This window comes from Melitaea cinxia, chromosome 8 (assembly GCF_905220565.1).
Source record: "Melitaea cinxia chromosome 8, ilMelCinx1.1, whole genome shotgun sequence".
NCBI lineage: Eukaryota > Metazoa > Arthropoda > Insecta > Lepidoptera > Nymphalidae > Melitaea > Melitaea cinxia.
Genome location: NC_059401.1, coordinates 7540672 through 7564967, shown reverse-complemented (window position 1 = coordinate 7564967; position 24296 = coordinate 7540672). Strand labels below are relative to the sequence as shown.

The following is a 24296-nucleotide window of genomic DNA, read 5'->3' as shown; positions in this document are numbered from 1 at the left end:
TTACTTCATAAAAATTTAATAGTAATTAAATAAAATCAAAAGCAGGTACCTTGGTACTTAATTAATTCAGTAATCGTAATGAATGACTGAAGTCTTACGAGAACTTTTAAAACCTCAAAGTATTTCTTTATAAAAAAGACAATTGTAAAATCTTTATAATTACGCCTCGAGTAAGAAGGCTTAGTAAAACTCGGAGTAAGTTAATAACCTTCTGTGACCCTGACCTCGATATCAAATAACGACCTACACTGATTTATAAGTCCAGTCAACGCGTACCTACTCATCGGCACAAAAGGTTGCTATTCATTTATTGAAGTAATTATTATTTTAGTAATTTACTCTCTTATTCTAAGGGTTATTGTCAATATATTAATTATAATTAATTTATCTTTAAGTAAAATAAATACTATTAAAAGTTACAGAATAGTTCCCTAAATTTCCCTAGGTTTTAAATAGAATTACGAAGTTATGAAAATTTTAATTTGAAGTTGTAAATAAGTTTGTATTACATTGAGATAGAGCGGATATCAAAGCCATATATTTATCCATCTGTTATTCAAGCTTTACTAGTGTAATTGTTATGTAAATAAAGGGGCATTAGTGTTAATTTAAATCTAGGTTTGTATAAGTGTCATTAATGACAATAAGCAGTGCAAATGAAGCGCGCAGAAGTCACGTGGCCGTACGAGCTCCGACGTTTCCGCGACGGCATCCCGGTTCATATTGATTGCCGGTGACATTCTTATCAATACACCCCTGTGTGGCCGCGCCGCACCGCACCGCCGCACCGCTCGCCACCCAAAAGAAACAGAAACGTTTCTTCGCGCGTTCACAACGCAACGGAAAAAAGGGCGGAAACAACGCGGCGTCGTCGTCGGCCAATCCCATCGCGTCCGAGCCGCCGGCGGACCAATGAGCCGCGAGTGCCGGGGCGGGCGCGCGCACGCGGCCGCGCCCTCGTTTCGCTCCGGCTTTTTATTTATTGTTGCGCGAAACACCGCGCGCGACGGGCGTGTGATGCGTGTGTAAGCAGACCTGATGAAGATGGAGTCCGCCGTGGACTCAGCGTCGACCGCGAGCGAGGTTAGCGGGTCGTCCGGGGGCTCGCCGAGGGTGAAAGCCGCTTCGCCGGCTCGGGCGGTCAGCCCGCCACAGCTCTTAGCCCCTAGGCTGCCTCTGCCACCGCCAGGGCTGGGCCTGCTGGGCTCGCTGCAGATGATGCACCACTCACCGCTTGAGCTGATGGCGGCGGCACATCACCACGGTCCGCCGCGTTACGGGAGCCCGCCGCCGATCTCGACGTCTGACCCGTCCGCCAACGAGTGTAAGCTGGTTGACTACAGGGGCCAGAAGGTCGCTGCTTTCATCATCCAAGGCGACACAATGCTATGTTTGCCGCAGGCGTTCGAACTGTTCCTGAAACACCTTGTGGGTGGGCTGCACACAGTGTACACGAAGCTAAAAAGACTGGACATAGTGCCACTGGTGTGCAATGTGGAACAAGTGCGCATCTTGCGCGGGCTGGGTGCAATCCAGCCGGGCGTCAACCGCTGCAAGCTGCTCTCCTGCAAAGACTTCGACGTGCTTTATCGCGACTGCACTACGGCAAGGTACGTTTCATTTATGAAACCGTCTATCGATATAATTACTTATTTTTCTTAAATCTTATTTTAAATCCTCAATCGAATCACAGTTAGGTATTTTTCTTAAGTTGTAATAAATTGCTTTTACTCTTTAATTTATTTTTAGTGGTGTGTATTGTTTATTTTTGCAAACAATTATTTAGTTACTACCTATTAGTTTACTTTTCGTACCACAAAAATTTCGAAGATTTCCTCTATATTCATTATATTCATAGCGTACTAAGCAAAACACGTACGTTTTGAAATTAATTAGTTAGACGGTGAACCAAAAACTCGAAGAAATTTATTTATTTTATAAATTAGATTAAAAAGAACGGACCACCTAAATTTAATTAAAATTATGAACTAGAAAGGATTAAATGTTCAGAGATTTAACAATGAGCTATTATTTTTAAATATTGACGTAGGCACACAATTTTAACCCTGCTCTAACATGTTTCTGAAAACAACAGTTTATACCACAAGAAAGGAAATGTTACGAATGTTGATGACACTAAAACCTTTCGTGAAAGTCGTATCCCGGCGAGAGGGATACGGGCGTCGCATTAATTTTTCACATTTTAATACGCGCCAAATATTTCCACAGGGCTAAATATTAAAGTGAGCTTCGGCGACGGAAGGGTTAATTCCCTGTTAATTAGCGGCCGAGGTTTAAATTTTTAAGTTAGTAATTTTTACAAACGCTAAAGTTAGATTAAAAAATCTTGTTTTGTACGCGCTCCGGTCGCCCGGTAGGCCTATATCGTCTTCCCTGAATACGATTTTAAAAATGTAATGTCCACAGTAACGATGCGTTTGGGAGCCGTAAAAGTTAATTTTTTGCTCGTATTGATGCTTTAGAGTTTTTTATCATTTAATACTCATTTATTGACGAAAGAACGCTAGCTGCCGGGAAGAGCTTCGCTGTTCGTGATTCATTTGTTTAACTGTATGATGTCACCGTTGACTTCTTTTGAATATTTCATTTAAACACACTAAAATCAAGCCTTATATTAAGGCGGAGTTAATTTGTAGAAAATTAAAATAATTTGAATTAATTGGTGTTATGGATAATAAATAATATTGATTGTTTTACTAAAACATTAGATGGGTAGATACTAAGCAAATCCCGTCGCAATTACGTATTGAATTATCTTAATTTTGATTATAGTTTGTTGAAAACATAAAAATATAAGTATTTGACGGCACATTAGGTAACATTTTTCAGAAAACTTACAAGACATTCCTGAGACAACGCTGTTATGTACCTTAATTAAAAATACCTAGTTTACTTTTATATAAATATCTATTGTATTTATTAAAATGAATTAGTGTATTTACACTATAATATAATCCATTATTAATTAAATTGTAATAAAAAGTGTAAAAAGATGTATCGTGGGTTCGGTTTTTAAATTTATTTTTGCTTAAAGAATTTAATTTGTTGTTTGATTATTATTACTTACATCGATGTTTCGATAGCCGTGTTGACCATGGCTCAATTCTGGACTGGCCTTAAATTATTTTAAATTATTTCTGCAGAGTAATAATTGTCGATATGTTTAAAAATATTAAACAAGATTATTATTGTTTTAATTTAAATTACGTATGATTCCTTTCCGTTGTTAATTTGAAGATTTAGTTATGTTTATAGTTAAGACTTGTTTTTAATTTTATAATTATTATTTATTTATTTATTTATTTTATACTTTATTGTACACCACAAATATATTACAAACAAAGCATAAAGATAGTTACAGACAGTGAAGTACAATGGGCGGACTTATGGCTAATTAGCCATTTCTTCCAGACAACCCATTTTAATTTAACCCAAATTATTTTAACAAAATAGATTAACAAGTAGATTAACGGTTTCCTCTGTTTCATTAGAGATCTTTTCTGAACGAATGTCCTCGGATTGATCTTCGGTCATCCGTGTCTTAATTGGATAATTAGTACCTGAGGATTTATTGCTTCCTTTTACATTACATTAACATATTAAGTTTTTAGCTTTTCATCGCATTCCTTTGTCTGAAATGTGCATGTTGACGGACGGTGAGATCAATTGAACTAAAAAATAAGCCGTTAATTGCTTCGTAAAAATAATCTTTGTATTTAGTTTATAAAAAAATTAAAAATATTTATAGAAAATTAATAACTAATATTGTTTTCACCTCATTAAAAATCCTAAATATAACTTTTTTACCGACTTCAAAAAAGGAGGTTACTCAATTCGACCGTATATATATTATTTTTTAATGTATGTTCGGTTATAACTTCGTCGTTTATGAACCGATTTTGATATTTTTTTTTTTTGTTGGAAAGGAGATATTCCTGGTGTGGTACCATAATAAGGTAACCAGGATATGAAGATGAGATCCTAGAGAAATCAAGGGAAACTCAAAAAGCCGCATAACTTTTTACTGGGTGTACCGATTTTGATAATTTTTAATATAATCGAAGGCATTTATCATGTGGTAACATTTAAATTTCGTCGAGATCTGATTACAACTTTTGGAATAATCTTTGATAATGCGTATTTACTTGACTAATTTTTCGTCTACCTACGTTGTATTACTTGTCGATATAATTGAAGTCGGTTTTTTTCGTTTGCCTGCAAACACAATTATTCGTCAACCTAAGAATAAAAAAATGTAAACGCAAATCATCAAAGCGAATAAGAATGAGTGATACTTATTCAAATAATAATCGGCATTATTTGTAATGTAACAAAAGTATTTATTTAACAGATAAGATTAAAAAAATTAACGCAGATCTCGGTGCGGTCGAATCAAACTAATCTGTATTGACATGTTTCCGCTATTACGATTTCACTGGTTCCATCCACTAAGACCCCGCTCACAAATAACATGTTTTTTTTTCATTACCTACCTCCGTGTGGACGAGGCTTAGTTATATTTTTTAATTTTTGCAACGCGATATTAACTATAGCCGATGAAAGAACTTTTTTTTAAATTAGTTCCATTTTTAAACGTGATTTAAATTAATGTTATTATATTGTTTTAAAACGGATGCATAATATTTTAAAAGTCGATTGAGATAAGACAGCTCTACAATCAAAAACATATAAAAATAAATTAATTCAATTAAACTTTACAATTAAAAGTTAACATAAATGGAAATGTCAGATATTAATTTAATTTTATTACTAACTAACACGTATTTATTTTATTGAAGAAAACGTTTTTTAAATAACTAATCACAATATGAAATGAAATATACTTTTAAAAATTAATTTATATCACTATGCATTATGAAATATGAAAAACAATAATTAAAACCGATCTCATATCAGTACTTATACGAGTTACGAGCTGGTGCTAGGAAATGCGATATTTTATAGCATCGCCCGCATTACAAAACGTATATAATAATAGGTGGACGTTCCTTTTCACGCTTCAATAATTGCTCGACAGCAGATAAACGAGGCTCAGGTTACCTCGATCCGAGAATGGAACCCCACGGGTGTGACTTGTGATTGTGACTGACTTACTCACAACTCTTAACTCCGGATTCTTTTGAGCTAATTCGATTATACGATCGTTCTGCATTTTAGAATAATTGGACTGGTTTTTTAATGTACATAGACATTATACCTTTGTATTTTATTATCATATATAAAAAGAACGAATTATTATTAGGTTAATGAATTAGATACTGTTTATTAAAGATTATTTTTAATGTTTGACATATCTAAATTATTATAAAATGTAGATACTTTTTGTAAGAAAAGCGTTTTGATAAACAGAAAGAAGCATTGCATCGATGCTATTTTCTATGTGTCAGTCAAATAGAGAGGTCTAGTGTTCCCTTCTTTATTATCGAATTGTATCTCAATCAATACATTCGAAGCATCGGTTCCGTCCATTGTCTCTGCATCACAAAGCGAAGTTCAATTATGGAGGTCATCAACACGACTTTTTATGGAATTTTCAGTTTTACGACGCATTTTGATGGTCCGCCTTCAAACAGAGTGATATTTTGTAAATAAACAGAGCACTGAAATAACTACTTCTTTACCTTTGTAGCGCCGGTAGATGTGACGGAACTTCGGAAACATACGTAGTTACACATTTTCGACTTTGAAAATTGTCGGAAGGATTATAGATATACAAAAGGACTTTTAACGGCGGTTCTGTTTGAACTGTGTTCTCACGGCCAAGCGCCGGAGCCTTTCCTGAGGCTGATTTCCAAGATCGTTAATGAAAAAATGTTACGCTTACATTTATTATTAGCGCGATATGTTTATTTAAGCTCCTATTTTAGAACTTTGTCTCAAATACTACGATTGGATTTATTTTTTAAACAAAATTTTTTCTAGCGTTCACGCATCTTATAAATATTTTCTGTTTATTATTGATATGAAATTATTAATCATAGAAACCGATTAATAGTATTTCTGTTTAGTAGTACGATGTTTAACAGAAGATAGTGTTTAATGTTTGATTTTTATTCTTAGCTTTATTTAATTTTTAGGACACATCATATCAGTTGGTAGGCAGGTGCAATGTTTCTATTGCGGTTACAAAGATGGACTCGTGACAGACGACGAACTATCAGTGGAGACCTAACGTACTTTACCCTGAATTTCAAACAAAGTATGTCAAAAATCTCTCACAGATTGATATAACATTATATATGGATATAAAATGGTTCTTAATCTCACAGTTTCGTTAACAAACCCTAAAAATTTATCGTGTGACTCACAATCGTCTGTGATTAATATATAATAAGGATAAAACATTCCTCTTTAAAATCCCATTAAGTTAACACAAACAGTTGTACCGTTAATAACAAAATCGTATCAATCACTTAATGAACGCCGAGATAAATTAGAACATATAAGTGTGTGGCACATGCGAGCGTGCTATGAATGATGATCGGAGTGGGACCCACGACTGGCGGAGATCCAAGCGGTGGTACTCATTGAAATATTAAACCAAGACGCCGCAATGCAGTCTCAGACACGTGCTGCCATTATATTTCAAGAAATTACACATGTGTAGACTATATCTGTCGGATAAATAGGTACATACAAATATTCAAATATTATATTATACTTAATATTAAAAATTAACATTTAAAAATAATAAAATTATTCAAAACAGTACATACAAATAAATAAACAAAAATTAGTTTAGGCTTTTACGATAAAATAATAGATGTGTTTTAATAGAATATTGTATTGTATGTACTCATCCTTCTTCTATATACAGAGATAAAAGCCTATGCCCAGCCGTAGGATGTTACGGACTGAATCAATCGTGACCGTGATTTTTTTTAATTTATTAATCAAATAAACAATAATGTAACTTATTTATTATAAATAGCATTTAAATTTATTGTATATTCGATTGTACATACATGTAGTTGTAAACAAGGCGTAAACGTTGGTGATTTTTCATCCCAAAATTTTAACATAACCGTGATCTATATTTGTAGGCAAAACCGCCTAATAAATCTATAAATCTACATTCCTGCTATTATATTAAGAATATTATACGCTACTTTTCCACTCGCGGCTCCGCCAAAGTGGATAACATGATTTTGGTGGTTCCGTTTCCGTTTATAAAAATTTAGTTATCACCATTCACATAACGTAGCTTCAACTGGTGAAATAGTTATCAAAATCGGTCCAGTCCTTTTTGAGTTTATCAATTATAAATACAAAAAAAAGTTCATCTTTATAATAATAGTTATGTTATACATGGAGAAAAGAATAGAAGAAGTATTAGGAAATATGGGTAAATTAGGTCTTTTTGATTATAGCTAAGGTAAACAAAACATTGTTTCGATAGTAATAATCGTAGTGACCGTGAACTGTGCCAAAATAGTTTGATCTTGGCTCGTGAAGTTATTTTTATAGCAAAATCGTAATTATCTTACGTAACTGATTTTTTAAACAATTTAAAGTTGTTTCCGAAGTATTTTTATACACAGCAACAAGTTAAAATGAAAAAAAAAAATATCTAAATTATTGTGAGAATTTTTAAAAAGAAAATTAACATTATGTCTGAAAACGGATAATGTTTAAATAATTGAATAATAATAAATGTTGATAGCAAATGTTTTAATTGTACGTGTTATATTGGTTATACCTATATATTAATACGTGAAGCAAAAACATTTTACCACTTTTTACGAAAATTGCGCGGACGGATTAATTTATGAAATTTCGTACACTTATAGTTTATATAGAGAAGAAGTGCAAAATGCTGATTTTTTTTTAATTATGCATAAAATATATATTAAATCAATAAAAAAAAATACACACACTACCACGTATTTGACACACACACACGCATATTATGATACTCTTTTGTTGATTGTCAAAGTCTGTAGTCAAATTGAAAAATTAAAAAAAATCTTAATTTTCATTACTTTTTGGTTTTCTTTAATTTAAATCTTTATTATGGTCAAATTTCGATCTCTGGGCGACCACTAGTCAAATATAAATAAGTAATGCGCCTTTTTAAGTTTGATGAGAATTTTTATTAAAGCACAAATAGAGTGATCGTTACTTCAGCGTAAAACATTAAGAAAGCTTGACAATACTTTAAATATTAAAAACATTTACATTCAGTCATCACATCATCATCATCACAGCAGCCTTTCGCAGTCCACTACTGGACATAGGCCTACACAAGTTCACGCCAAAAATGGCGTGAGCTCATGTGTTTTGCCCATAGTCACCACGCTGGGCAGACGGGTTGGTGACCGCAGGGATGGCTTTGTCGCACTAAAGACGCTGCTGCCCGTCTTCGCTCATTCAATAAATAATAAATATTTTTAATATATACGCACACGGTCCTATGTTGCTAAATCATCATCATCATCATCATTACAGCCTATACAGTCCACTGCTGAACACAGGCCTCCACAAGTTTACGCCAAAAATAGCGTGAACTCATGTGTGTTGCCCATAGTCACCACGCTGGGCAGGCGGGTTGGTGACCGCAGTACTGGCTTTGTCGCACCGAAGACGCTGCTGCCCGTCTTCGGCCTGTGTATTTCAAAGCCAGCAGTTGGATGGTTATCCCGCTACCGGTTGGCTTTTTAAGTTCCAAGGTGGTAGCGGAACTGTGTTATCCCTTAGTCGCCTCTTACGACACCCACGGGAAGAGAGGGGGTATATTCTTTAGTACCGTAGCCACACAAAACAAAAAAAGTGTTGCTAAAGCAGGCACCATAAATATGCGTTTTTGGTAACAGCATACAAATATATTTTTAATGAAGGCATGATAATGTACATATTACGAGTACATGTTTTTTGTTTTATTTTATTTTATTTAGGAAACAAACAGTACAATAATACAAGGAAAAAAATTTTCATCAAACTGATACAGAAACCAATAAAGTTTCCAATAGCAAACAATTTATCGATAAGCTAAAATGCACACATTAATAAGAAATAATCGATATACATAGAAATATAAATAATTCAAACAGTAGTAAATTAAATAATTAGGTAAACATATACGAATAGAAGTATTTTATACAATTATCAATTAAATAATAAATAATTAAGAGATAACAAATTTAGTTACATACAACATTAAAAATGAATCATACCAACTACAATACAATTATAATTAAGTTAATTAATAACAAAATCGAACTAACCTACTAGAAATTTATAAATTATGTAAATAATTAATAATATATTAAAAATATGTATAAATAATACAATCATAGATGTAGCAGGAACCAAACTTACAGCTCTGGAGTAACAGTAGAGTCACTGTCAATTGTATCAACGAGCAAGTCATAGAAAATAAGTTCAATTTATCAAAAATAACGTTGAAAGTGTTTCACAGAAAGAGTTTTAGTAATTTTATAATTAACTACCCCGCGACTTCGCCCGCGTGGAATTTAACAAAAAGTTATTGTTCAATTCGCAGAGTTATAAAATAAATAAATTTCTAAAATAAAAGTAGCTTAAGTTACTCCTTATTATATCAGATATCTGTCAATGAAAATCCCGTTAAAATCGATCCAGCCGTTTCAGAGATGAGCCGGAACAAACAGAGAGTCAAACAAGAATTGTAAAAAATGTCATTTTAGTATATGTACCTACCGTGTATAAATCCATATGAATTTAGTAAAAAACGGTTATTTTTATATTACAAACAGACACTCCAATTTTATTTTATTCTATAGATATATGAATTACAAGACGTTTTATACGGTTTTAAATTCTTTTGTTGTCCGCATTGAATCTGAAGTTTGTCAGATTGATTGACATTTCTGTTACAATTTCAGTAAAATGGGCCGTAGCTTAATCTAATTAATATAGCCTATAAGCCTACTTTAGTACACATATTGTTTAGTAGAAAACAATCTTCAATAAAACTTTATTTCAAACAAAGAAGATTGAAGTAAACACACTTTATTATTACAATTATCTATACAAATAAATAAAATTGGAGTGTCTAAATAAAATTGTAATATTAAACTAACTGCTTTTTACTCACTGTATATAGATGCATACACGGTAAATATACTAAATATTTTTTTTACAATTTTTGTTTATCTGTCTATCAGTTTTTTCCGGCTAATCTCTGAAACGACAGGACCGATTTTAACGAGAGTTCCACTGGCAGATAGCTTATGTAATAAGGAGTAACTTAGGCTACTTTTATTTTAGAAATTTATTTATTTTGTAATTCTGCCAACTGAACATTATTTTTGTAAGTTTCACGCGGACAAAGTCGCGGGCACCGCTAGTAAAAAAAAATTACATACCAAATTCATCTGATTACGAAAACTTATTCCCTATAGAAGGTTAACATATTTTTATTTAAAACGTACACACTATTTTAATGGTAGACTATGAGACCTACTATTTTATAAAACATGTACTTTTTTATTACTCGCAATAACAGCTTTTTTATATGATACATTGAAGAACTTTATACTTATTTTTCAAGTTATTTACATATTAAATGCGTGGTTTTAACAATTTTGTAAAATATTTTTTTTGCTGAATTGTTATATCAACAATTGTTATTTGTTATTGACATAACGCTTTATATGCGATGAATGTAATGTTGAGCGTCTGTCGATTGTCAGAAATCGAAAGTTTCGTCTTATTTATTTAGCCGCGGTGTCTCTACGTGGGCGGCTAGAATTGGGTCTAAGACGTGATCGAATTAATACCGGTATTGTTTGATGGAGTGTACTGACAGGCCTTTGGATATCGGAAAAAGAAACAAACACAATTTGACAAATTAAGTGACTTAATAAATTATTTGTATGATTCAATTGTACTATTGTTAAATAAACTAAAACATTCCTAACAATTGAATAATACGTAGAAAGCATCACTAAAGATATTACGTTAATTCGCATAACTAAACACGATTAACTGTTATAAATGAGACAATCAAAATAACAATCCACAATTTTCCAATTGTCATTCGAAAAACAGTGAACCGTCAAATAAACTCGAGTAGCTTAAGGAAACGTAATTTCCTCCGAGGCAGTAAAGCGACAAACTGTTCCACAATGGGAATATCATGGAGGCAATTTATTACGATTGATCAACAAGTAGCTGGGGAAGTCGGCTCGAGACTCAGACGGAACGGAAAGAATGAAAACCCCGACACCGACAACCCGAATCGGAACACCGATAAAGGACCCTCCGAATACAGCCAAGTGCACAGTCAAAACGCACGCCAACATTCGTAATCCTCTCGTACAGTTCGAAAAACGCACACAAGTGACACGAGGGAATCCCTCCGGCTAGACGGAATTATCTCGGGCTCTCTATTTCCGTTTCGCGTACTATTCAAATTGCGTCTCGTTTCTTCGCCTAAGATTCCGATTCGCCGTCTCTTTCGCATTTGATTTCATTCATGATTGTGGATTTGAATGAATTCAGAACGTTTCCAAATAGCAATACCGCACCTCGTGTGTTTATTTATGTAGGCGAACCGGTGATGCTTTGACGCCTCGCTACCACTAACGCGTGTTTTTATTCTCATATCGATAATAAACACATTTTTCAAACAGCAATATAACTGTCGATGAAAATTAGCACAAAAAGTAACAATAATTAAAATTAGCTTCCGTGCCAATTATTGAATGGCTGTTAGAAATTATCGCATGGCATGTAACGTAGTGCGGTAGCCGTTGGAACATCTTATAATTGCGGCTCCCCATGTGTTGAGCTCTAATCATATTTAATTATAGTCAGAAGAAGTCATTGCCGTTTATCATGAGATGAACTGTTACAGACATATAAATGGAGTTAGAAAATGTTAAATTAAATGAATATTAATGTAGAAAGTAGGCTTGTTAACATCCTGATTTAAACTAAAGATTAATTGTAGGTATACTTTTTATATTCTGTCTCTTTATGAAAGAATAATTACATGCATGTAATAAAAACATCATAAAACATGTTTCTAGTTTCCGCTAAAATATGATTTTTCGTTATGACGAACGATCTTAAAAAAGACAAACATCTGTAACGATAAAGTTCTCTGATATAATTAATTACTTTCTACTTTATTGCGTTACACATAATTATAAGCAAGTATGCAGTTTCTGCAATTGTTTTTACCGTATTCACTCGATAGCAACAGTTATTAATCCAATGCAGGTTGTAATGAAGACAATAGGTGGCGGAAACAGAGGCAATTGGCGTTTTTGCGCGCTTCGCTTCACTCGCTGTGTGAACGAGATCGCACTTATCTTGAAATTACACGTTCAAATTATATATTAGATGCGATTTTAAAATGAAAGAAGAACACAAATACAGTATTCACACAACATTGCTATATTGTTATCACTGTAAGTCACGAAAGATATGTAAGAATTGCACTATCGGAAAAAAGAAAAGATAAATTACGTACAATATAATTTTGTTTGTCTAATTGCACAAACAGTTAAAGATAATTTATGATTATTTTTTGTTTATTTGAGCACGCAAATCATCTCGACCATTAGGAAAGTTCTGTAACATTAGAAAGTGTATTGAGAAAGTGAAACATCACACCTTGAATTATGGGAACGCAAAACAGATTATAAACATCAACGTGTGTAACAGGGTGTATCGTTCTTAATATATCCTTGATAACAGATTTACTTAAAAATACATTATATATTAAAACCTTACCTACATAATTTATTAGTATACATATGATATAGTAATTGAATTAGCTGAAACCATACAATAGGAGTAGCTTTAGATAAAATAAGTAAAATAAGGTTTTACCTGCCTGGCATTAGACAGAATCGTTAAGTTCATATTTTCAGTAGTATTATATTTATTCTTTTAATAACAATAATTAGATATAAGTAGTCGTGTATAATAAATACGTAATAGCATTTACATCACTGCTTCTGTCATAATAGGTAGAGGTCTAAAAGCAGTTTTTTATATTATTAGTAAATATAATTCTAGCCAATCTTCCTTTTTACGGGTCATTTTATTGTAACTTTTGTCAAGTCGCATTAATGGCCGACATTCCGAGTAATTGCAGAGAAAACTACCTATGAAAAAAAATATCTGTCAATCTATACTTACAAAAGATCGAATTTAAACTTTAGAAGTTATAATTGCCATTTCATCTAAAACCCAGTATTTATCGTTTTCTTAAATTTTGAAACAAGTACTAATGTCAAACAACATCTTTCGCACACAGGGTTTTGTAATGAGTTTATCATACTCAATTACAGAAAAGAAAATGAAATACACAGACTTCCACTAAAACGTAAGTACCTACCTATTCGCTTAAGTTGTAAACTATTAAGTATTATTATTGTAGGGAAACGGTGTCTGAAAGTAAACAGCTCATAGTTGCGCGCGTCCTTACATAGAGACTCAGAGTTAACTAACCCGCAAACAATTCCACGTCCACAACGAATAAAGAAATGAGATAAGGGCTACTTAAGTCCCTCGTTAAACTCTGATATACGGTTCGTAATAAAAACTAATAAAACATTCGCAACAATTTAAAAAGGAATCGATAAAAACTTCGTAGAATATCAAGTGGACGCTGGAGGTTGTAAGTTGAAAGATAGTAAATTGCGTTTTATGGCCTTTACGTTATTACTTTCGTTTTAATACATATATCACGATTTGTTCATATTAAAAGTACAAATCAGCATCAATTAATATTGATAATTATAATATTGTTGCATAAAATCTTTGACTGGATTTACGCGCCATTTTATTTACTGATTGGTTACATTGTTTTAAACTGCTTTGAAATATACAAATACATAGGTAAATGTTAAATTTTAAATGTTTAAAATGTTATAAAACCAACAATTATCAACACAAAATAGTAAAAGATTTTTGTAATAAAAAGTAATTAAGCAAAAATGTAAAAATATCGTTTTGATTTACAACCAACATTTTATATCATAACTAATCATTGAATACAGTGTTGGATAACACAACATTGTTGTAAGTCGTATAAAACGGCTAGTCCCCAGGTTGCAGGTACCGGCCAGGGATCTCTTACCGATTAAATTAATTTATGGCCAATATAATAATATTTTACTCCGACGACGGAGCAAATATACAAAATAATTATTGTTGTCACGCTTAATATTACTTTGTTTGTGATCTTGCGATGTTATAGGTCTCTGTTTACGATATAAACTTGTGCTGCAAACTAATATTAACTATGATATAAAGTTTTAAAATATTCTTCTCAATAAATTTAATATTTACTTCGCTTACAAAGAACTTTATTGTTTTTTTATAATTGTATATTTATGTAATCATTATTACAATTTTTAATGTAATGAGTGTGCATTATTGTTTAGATCAACACAAGGATATTTGTTGTAATAATATTGATAAAAATAATCGATAATGGTCCAGATGCACCAAAATGGGGCAGAGGCATCGATTTGCCCCACATTTTGGCGGTCTAGCGGTCGCGCGCGAGGGTAACGCTCGCGATAAGGGATAGTGCCCCCTCAGGGCGGGGGTACACCCCGTCCCCCCTCTGTAATATTTACCGCCCCCGGGCTATACTTACGCCCCTCAGTATTTACGGGTTAGAGAAAAACAAGGGTACTCGAGCTTCGGAAGGTGCAACGTAGATTTTAATCCTTTCTGATGTTTTATGATTGATGGCGGATTTCGAGATCGGTATTGCGCTGATGTTGATGGATTCTTTATATCCCGCTTGTTGTTTGTCGGTCTGTCGTAGATCGTGTCTGTGACTCGAATTATGTGATTAGTGTATTTATGTAAATGGATTAACACTGAATGTAAAAAAATATATATATATATTCTTGTTTATTTAATAAAAATGGAAATAGGGTAGCGACTGAAATCAGTCCTTAACAAACGTGGCGCTGCATACAAAACTGGTTCGTGACGACGCACAAGTCCTCAATTCTCGGAGCAATGTCGTCGTGCATATTTGCGTAATTCACCACAATGAAGTTTCGTAATACTCATATTGACAACAATAAAAATGTTCGTGTTCAAAATATTTCATAGCGCTTCATTTTTGAACAATCATGGTCATAGCATTTCAAAAAAGAAGATAACTAATCTCATATTGAAATAACATATCCATTTAAAAAGCCTCTAGCGCCATCTGCCAATCACCATTGAATTTCAATAGTCTTAAAAACTTAATTAGTCTGCTCTCAAAGACAGAGTAGTGGAGTTAGACCAATTTAAGTTGAACTTTAAAATATTGCTGTAGGAAAAGAAACTCTAACTCTAAGGGGATTAGAGTTCAATATGTGATGAATGTAAATGCTTTCGGTGTTGATAGTAAAACAAATTTAGTCGTGACAATATAATGCAGTGATGATTGGTAAGATCACGTGAAGATGTCCGTCAAATATTGACGCGTGCGCGATGGCCCACTGAGATCACAATACTCTGTCAGGGCCGAAAGACTAATTATTATTTTCCCGGTTATGAAACATCGGATTAGTACGGCTTTCGATTATGATACACAGACAACACTGTAAACTATTTTTATACGTTCGCACATGTTTTATAGATGTATGGAACGTAACGTGAACTCGAACTCAAAAGTGCTCGCAATAGCCGTCTAAATTTTATTACAAAATATGTTTTTAGACTTTAATGATATGGATATAAATAACAATTTTTATAGGAGAAGCGTAAAATTAACTTCGATCGCACTGGTCATTTGTTTGTTAAAGTGAACGAACGTGTAAGTTAATTTATTAAAATGATATAGCGTAACATTTCTGCTTAGTGACTGGTTCTCATCTAAGGAAATTAGGTTTGGGGAATTTAAACTATACATTGTTCTTTTAAAAGCTGCCAATTGCGGCGTTCTAGGCGAATTGTGCCTGTCATTGTTATCTGATGAAACAACTTTGACGCCGATTTATGTTTTATTTGTTTATTTTCTGAGTTCCGCCTCCAAAAGCCTAGTATTTAATTATGGAATTCGTCAACGTCTATTTATCTTTCTTTTATTGATGTTACTTTATGTAGTTTACCACCCCAGAAACTGGTTAATATTAATTAATTAATCTAACGTGTGCAGTTTTTCAAACACAAACCTTTATAATAGCTAGCTTAAAATTCAGCTTAAATTTATTTAGAGAAAAGTTAAACTAAGCAATGTATAAGACGAATAAATATCATGAAATAAAACGCACATTTAAATAACAAATCAAACACCATACACAGTAAATTAATTTAAAAAGAAAAGTATTATATTCCCACGTGTTTACTACAACCCGAATAACTTTTTTTTAAATTAAATATTTCATTCGAAATATCATTATAGATATCAAAGAAAGGGTTGCACAGTGGGCCGAGTGCGTGCTGACTCGCACAAAACGCTCTATCTGCATATGCCCTCTGATTGATGTGCTCTGTAATTATTAAGACGCGTTAATAACACCACCGTTGACGGCCGCACTTTGTTTTTGACGACTTAAGACGAATGAAATGAGAAATTCTATCGGACTCTTAATAGAGCTCATTGCTTTCTGATGTTTTGTTGATTAAACACGAAATTATTAATAATACGCTATGAGAATTCGTTACGTTTTCGCTTTATTGTATTTCGCGATTTTAATAATACGTATCTATACATTAGGGCATATCATTTTTGAGGATGAAGGGCAAATTATAAACGGACGTGCCCGAATCGAATAATTTTCCAAAGCGACCACACCCAAGAATTATATAAATACAAGCCACTCCCGCTTCGTATTTACAATTTTCATAATAGCTGCTATCGTAGATTTATATTTACATAAATGGTCGCCGTGTACAGATTGTCTTTATGTTTGTTGTGCGTGCGACCCCGGCGAGCTCGAACGAATCAGAATATTTACTAAAATAGTAATGGCAGGAATAAAGCTATTATGCAAATGAAACATTTTGTGGTAAATAGGAAATGGTGTAATACGTAAAAGAATAATCGTTATAATAAATCGTTTCAGCTAAGTTATTAGTTTACTTAAAAATCATATTCGATGCTAAGAATGCTAAGAGATCAGTGAGAGAGAGAGGGAGAGATAGGATAGGAATAAACATAAACGTCTCATTTAATTGACTTTTTTGAGAAAGGTTGTGTTACTTGATTATATAATTAGCTAATAAGAGAAACCATGCGGTCTGATGACCGTAATTAAAACAGAGCCACCGACAAAATTATTTTTAATTTCATGTAAGCATAAAATATCATACACCTATGGAATTAGCTATAATTATAATATATAACAAAAATAAAAATGTCAGTATATTTTTATTTTACGAAGTACACTTGACAGACTTTGACTGTAGCATTATAAGAAACAAAGGCTACATGTCAGAAACTAAAAAATATAAAACGGAATACCGAAAAATAAACACTATGTCAAGAGCAACATATGTATACCTATACAGATAGAATTTTGATCTTTTATATGTCAATCTTTTTAAGACAATTTTTACATTCTTTTTACACAGCTAGGTCGTCAAAAATTGTACGGCTCACCTGATAGTGAGCGATTACCGTAGCCTAGAGGCCTGAAACACCAGGAATACTTTGGTGAAAGCGTGTTGCTGACGCTACCCCTAATACCCCGAGGAACTGTGGTCACCTAGCCTAGTATTATTGAACTGTAATCTTCTGTAAAGTCGAGGTACTTTCCCAGATGGGCTGCTCCAGATTTTGAGCAGAAAATTTCCTGCTGTACCCTACCTCAGCTAAAAACTATTCTTATACGTATAAAAATTTAAATAATAATATGTTACGATAAAAAAATAACTGTATAACCAAATGCAGATGTACATATGCTAAAAATGCAATAAAAAGTTCTCAACATGTGGTAAAAAGCGCAAAATATCAATCTCGCGTACCCGTAATAATAAAATTGGCGTATCCATTGAGATTGTAGATATGAATACGTTATGATATATATTATTACATTTAATAACAAACGGCTGTTGAATCGAATGTGCTTACGTCACAACGGTATACGCACCGAATAATAGAGTTCGCTCGAATGTTTAGCGCACCCTCGAAAATTGAAATAAAAAAAGGTTCATTCGAGATGTAACAGCGATATGATTTGGCAGTTTTTTATTTTATATTTCATTTTCGTGTGTTTTTACCCATGAGTGTTGTAGGCATACAAACGTATAGAGGGTACGAACAACATGTCACACTTGAATGATACTAAAATAATTTTAGTATATATTTTTTATCTAAATGACTTATGGTTTGAAAAAAAAACTGTTAAAAATGACTTTCTATTTATTTTACACTTACAACAAGTGTATAAACAGTAAATATTATTATTTTTAATTACAAAATACGAAGTGATTCGAAGTCACGTTCGTTATTGACTAGTCCGTTGGCGCAGTTTGTAGTGACCCTGCTTTATGCTCCGGGGTTGTGGGTTCGATTCCCACCCCGAGTCTGGGTGTAAATATTAGTCGTCTCTTACGACACCCACGGGAAGAGAGGGGGTGGCTATATTCATTACTGCCGTAGCCGTATTTATATGTATGTTTATCGAAAAAAAAAATGTGGCTTTCAGGTTTTACCAGTCGACTGTTATATAACACAAGCATTAAGCTTACTTCAGGAACAGATGACCGTGTATGTATGTTGTAAATATATTTAATATTTATTATATTATCAAATTACTGCATAAATCGTAATATAATCGTAATCCATATAATCGTAATCCACTAAAATATTACGATATTATTTTTGCAAGATAGAAAAAAGGTTTTTACAGGTAACACAATTCTACTGCTATTAATTATTATAAATTTATTTTTGTTGTGTCTATTAATGCATATGTCTTTGTAAAGCCCCCATTTTTGTCAGACTAACATAATTACAAGCGAGATTGTTGCAAAGTGACTCGTAACATGAACCCTTCCAAAATATTATTTGTTTATCAAAATCAACGTTTTATAAATTGTCTGACAAAGTATTATGATCTTTAGTATTTCTTATGTATCTGATTTAACATAATTAGCTAACGATAGAACATTCACAAAATTTAAATGAACTCTGTGTTAGGTTTTAAAAGACTTATAGTATGTTAAAGTTTTTCTTTTCTGTCAATACAAAGTTATTGCATGTTAAAAGAACTCAAATAATTCGGACATTCGGACGGAGGGCCCCATCGTAAGAATGTAATTAATTAAATAAATGTACAGACCCGGAAAGAAATTCGCCAACCCTTGGCTCATTTTTTTATAACTGACATTCCACGCCATTTTGTTTTGGGGTGTAATTGACTCATCGTTAATTTTCTTTTAATTTTAGGACCTACACCCAAGGAAATATATTTCTGATACAAATTGTGTACTTAATGAATTAATATTAAAATGTTGAAAAAACTTTCAACAGTTTAATAAATTATTTGTGATGGATAGATTAATATATAAAGTACTTTAGCTATTTGTTTAATCTACTAATTACAGTTCGTAACAAGTATATGGTAATCGATGGTAATAAAGCATTCATATCTCAGTAGGAATCTAACGAAGACAGGATAGAAAATGTACTTAATCAAAGCAGTTAAACATTCACTCACATTTCCAATTAAAATTCCTATACATATGCATTGTTACGAATCATATGTCTCTATTGTCCAGTGAATAGTTTTGTTTCTCGCCTATACTCTATTATGCGATTCTAGCGATCGTCGTGTTGCATGTAAACATGCTATAACTAGATATCTGATGTTTAATACGTTAAGCTCGTTGAAAAACTTGATTTATACTATTGTACTCATTCTGTATGTTAAATTGTTTGTTTTATTCAAGATTATAACGTGATACGTCTTGTTTTTGTTCTTTCAACGATTTAATCGATATAATTTGTCAAGAATACATTTAATAAATTCATTTCATCATAAAATGCATTAACTTAGTTTCCTTATCTCGAGGGAATGTAATTTTAAAGCAAGTAGTGAGATTCACTTGCTCAATGAAGAGCAAACAAGATTATCTCCACATCCTGCTATCCCGGTGGCCTAATCTACTCTTATCATTACAGGAAAAATTTATGAATAGACTCTTTTTCAAATTGTTTGTTAATGTCAAAGACACCGCGTATGTAATTTATAGGATTATTTTATTATTACTATGTTTTCTTACAAAAAAGTATGCAGTAACTGTTAGTAAAATGATTTAATTATTATTTGCTTATTTGAAATTATTTCAACTAGTGATAAATATTACTCAAAATTTAATATGTGTATATTTTTAAGGTCGAAAAAATACATGTATAATATATATGTATGTGTATGTACAGATGTGGTTTATAGAATTAATTTAATGGTTTCATTATTACTAATATATAACATCAATCAAGGTCTAAACGCGACTAATGTTACAATTTGTGGTCAGCGGGCATCACGATTGGCGTATGTAAGCGTGGCAGAAATCATACATTTATTCCGTAGTCCACTGCGGCAGGGCGGTTGCGGTGCAACGGATTCGAAGAACAAAAAAAAATAAATAAATAATAATTTTATGTTATACAAGTATCACTGAGACTATTATAATCGAAGATATCTCGATTTCCTGTAGTAGTTAATATTTAATATAGACGTTTTCCTTTACGGCATAAACGTGTTTATTTTATTCGTAAGACGAGATGAAAAATATATTATTTTGTTTACAACTTGCAATTTTTTTATATTTATTCATAAACTAGAATATGTCTAATCCGATCAAAACAAAATCGATAACATTGTCGTATCGATGCATTCACATTTCGAGAGTTCTTAAATAATGCAATTTTATTTTCAATCGCTGGCTATATTCTCGTGCGATATTTTTAAAATTCCTTTCTATTCATTTATCATGCCATAATTTTGCAACTGCTAATACATAACAGAGATATAGAAGATAGTCGTCGTACTAAAATTATAAAAATGTCTAACAAAACTGCATATCTAAATAGCAGCAGAGCACGTTATACACATGTAGTAACACAGTAGGAAATGCAATTAACCAGTGCCTTGACGATGCCTTTACGTCGCTCAAGCATGTAACGCTTATCTCTGTTGCATGCTTTTTCAATATGCAATCCCATACAATCGCTGCTTTATCTGACAATCAGAATTCTCAGGTATTTCTTTATTCGTTAACAGTTCTAATTATTGTGCAGTTTCGTAAGTAGTTTCGTGTCAATTGAACATCAAACAACTTGAAATACACACTGTCGGGTCGTTCGGCGAATCACCGGCGTACACGTTTCACTTAATTTACATAGGACGTGTTATTAGTAATGGGGGCACAATGCGACATGTTTGTTTGTTATCGTGGGGCATTAAATCTGTTTAGCAGCAAGTAGCGTAATCCAGGGTTGAGTGTGCTTTGGTAACGATCCCGCTGTCGGAGACATCTCATGCGCGTTTATGTTCGCGAAGCTCGGCGCCAGTGAGTGTATTGTTACGTTGGCTCGGTTTTTTATCGGTTCGATAGTAGTTCACTCGCCTCGTTTCAGACGGATTGCTCGGACGTTTCGCTCGTGCTCGTTAATTAATAATTTTCACTGATCGACTTGTAGCTTACAACATTGTTTACTGGTTTTAATCGTTACATTATAATTTTCGATGAGGTGTTTCTTTTCCGAAATTATTACATCTTCTTTTCGTTCATTCGCTTTCTTTAATACTTTATGCAATATTTAAGAATATTTTACGTCACATATTATACAGTACTATCTATACTCAACTGCTGTAATTAACAAATTTGAATGAAAAAACGGAATATAACACATTTGTATACAAATGCATACGTAATACCTAGAAATACGTTTTCCTGAATTAAACAAAGTGCTTTCCCTCCCTTGGTAATAATATCTGATGTCTTAATATCGTTCAAATGCCAGCCGGAACTATAAATGGCAAAATTATGATATATGATAAGTTATATGGGAGTTTTTTGTAGATTTTACACACGTTTTTTTTATGTTTCAATTACAATTTAATAAACAAACGAACGCTACTATTAATTTTATTTATAATATTTGTTCTACTTGTAAGATAATTAAATACATTTTTGTACGTGGACTTACTGAAAATTTTATTTTCCTAGGAATTATGTACACGTAACAGATCAACACATATTTACGACTAATTGTATTTGATTGAAAAATTGAAATATGACGATTGAAAAATTTGTTTTGAAGTCAACTTCAATAAAGAAATTTTTAAATTGATTTTATTAAAAAGTTTAAGTAGGATTATTTTGCTTTTAAAAAGTTAGAAGATCTTACTAAAATTATCCTATGAAGTGTCTGTCTGTTTGATGAACTTAGCACTTTAATTCTCAGACAACTTATGTTTCTACATCTTATTTATAAAAAAGCATGACCTGTTCGTTACTAACAGACTGGAATTTGATACAATATTATTATCTATACGTAAAGAAGGTACAGACCGTAGTCGAAGTAGAGACACAACCATACATCATACTTAAACTTATTAGGAAAAAAAGTTGTGGTTTGCGTGATGCCGCAATATTTTGATATGAAGAAAAATGGCTTCATTTTACTTAATTCTTTTCGTTGTGCAGTAAACGCGTTTGTTTGTATACAAAATTCAAATATAAGATCTTGATTTTTAGTAATGAACAAAAAATATTTGATTTTAAAATGGTTTAGAAGATGGGTAGAGAATTTCTATAAGTTCTAAGGTATAGTAAGTATAAATGTTAAGATTAGGTATACCTATAATAAATAAAAAAAACAGTCTTTTTGTAGACTCAAAAATAATGCAAAATCTTAAGAATGGATGCTTTCAATCTCATACGAAGAAACTCTTGTTTATCAAAATTTGCGAGATAGACATCCTTTAGACATCAATAAGAATCAAAATTTACATAACCAGTATTACCTAATTAAAAACTTCTTTTCTAAAGACCCCTCTTACATAGGCACTAGCAGTTGAACCATTTCATACGTTTTCCAACCATTTTTTTTATATATAAAGTTTAACCATTTTAATAAATCTAGTATTAAAAAGGTTGTAACATAATTTTGCTACTTCAAAGCAAACTTTACTCAAGAACTAGGCTATAGTTTGCAATCATATTCAATACGAACTGGTTCTTAGCTAAGACAAGATCTTCCTTATACTGTTCAGACTACCAACTTGATAGTAGAATGCGTTCAATTGTAAATGACTTAAGGATTTAATACCTTTGTAGTAGTTAAATAAAGCATAATTTCGTTTAATTGAAATTTAGTAAGTGCAGATTTATTGCTGTTTATTTGAAACAAATCGTGAGCACGCACTCGGTCGATGCCTGCAGCTAATCGCTCCCGTTGCGCTATGCAGCTCTCTCGTTTCAAGACTTACCTTGTCCAATGGAGGGTTATGTTCCTGAAGTGTATATCTTCAATAAGGCTTGCAACGTTTCTTGACTAATTAAATTACTATTGTTGAGTCATTATATAAGACGGTTACAGCAAAGCACTATTTGCATTATTTACTTTTAATAGTATCTAGTATTAACTTAAGATATAAGATATTTATTCTAAAGGACTGTCTATATTTAACGACAAAAATATTAGTGAAATAAACAGACACATTAGAGAAAAAATATATATATAAAAGAAACGTGAAAATGATTTATTATTTTTGAAAGATACCCCTTTAATTAGCCGTAGGAAAACATTCTAATCTTAGGATTACAAGAACCGAGCAAGGACTTAAACGATTCGGATATAATATTTCTTTAGAGTGTAATAAATAAGAAAAGTAAAAAGGATTTTCTACTTGCACCAATAATAAAAGGGGTAAGGTAAGGTAGCTGTTACAGTGAAAGAAGCGCTTTAAAATATTTCTGATCAAAAAGTATAATTAAATTGTAGGTATCATGAGTTCATTTTTAACGACTTACAGGTAATTATAATTATACATTTTATTATACTTACATAACACTACATACCTATTTAGTTTGGATACTTTTCAGATTGCTTGACATTTACAACTACAGTTTTTAATTAAGAAAGACTAATAAAATGAGTCTAAATATCTTAACAGCTTTATTTTATTTATAATGATTTATAAACGAATGATATAAAATTATGTGGTGTCATGGGACACCAGGAACCATAGAAGAAACACAATTTAAAAAAAAATCTTGAATTTTATATACATTTTCTAGTTCTTGATTTTTTTTTTTTAATTTTGAGGATTAGTTTTTATTAAGTA

At 32.3% G+C, this 24296-nt stretch overlaps 1 protein-coding gene across 1 annotated transcript in view; it reads left to right on the top strand.

The window, feature by feature from the left end:
- The first annotated feature begins 1044 nt into the window (after positions 1 to 1044).
- The window catches only part of LOC123655639 (dachshund homolog 2), a 147423-nt gene continuing 124171 nt past the window's right edge, over positions 1045 to 24296 (top strand). The window contains exon 1 of the mRNA XM_045591402.1: positions 1045 to 1610. Coding sequence (XP_045447358.1) covers positions 1045 to 1610 — 566 coding nt within the window. The remainder of the gene's footprint in view (positions 1611 to 24296) is intronic.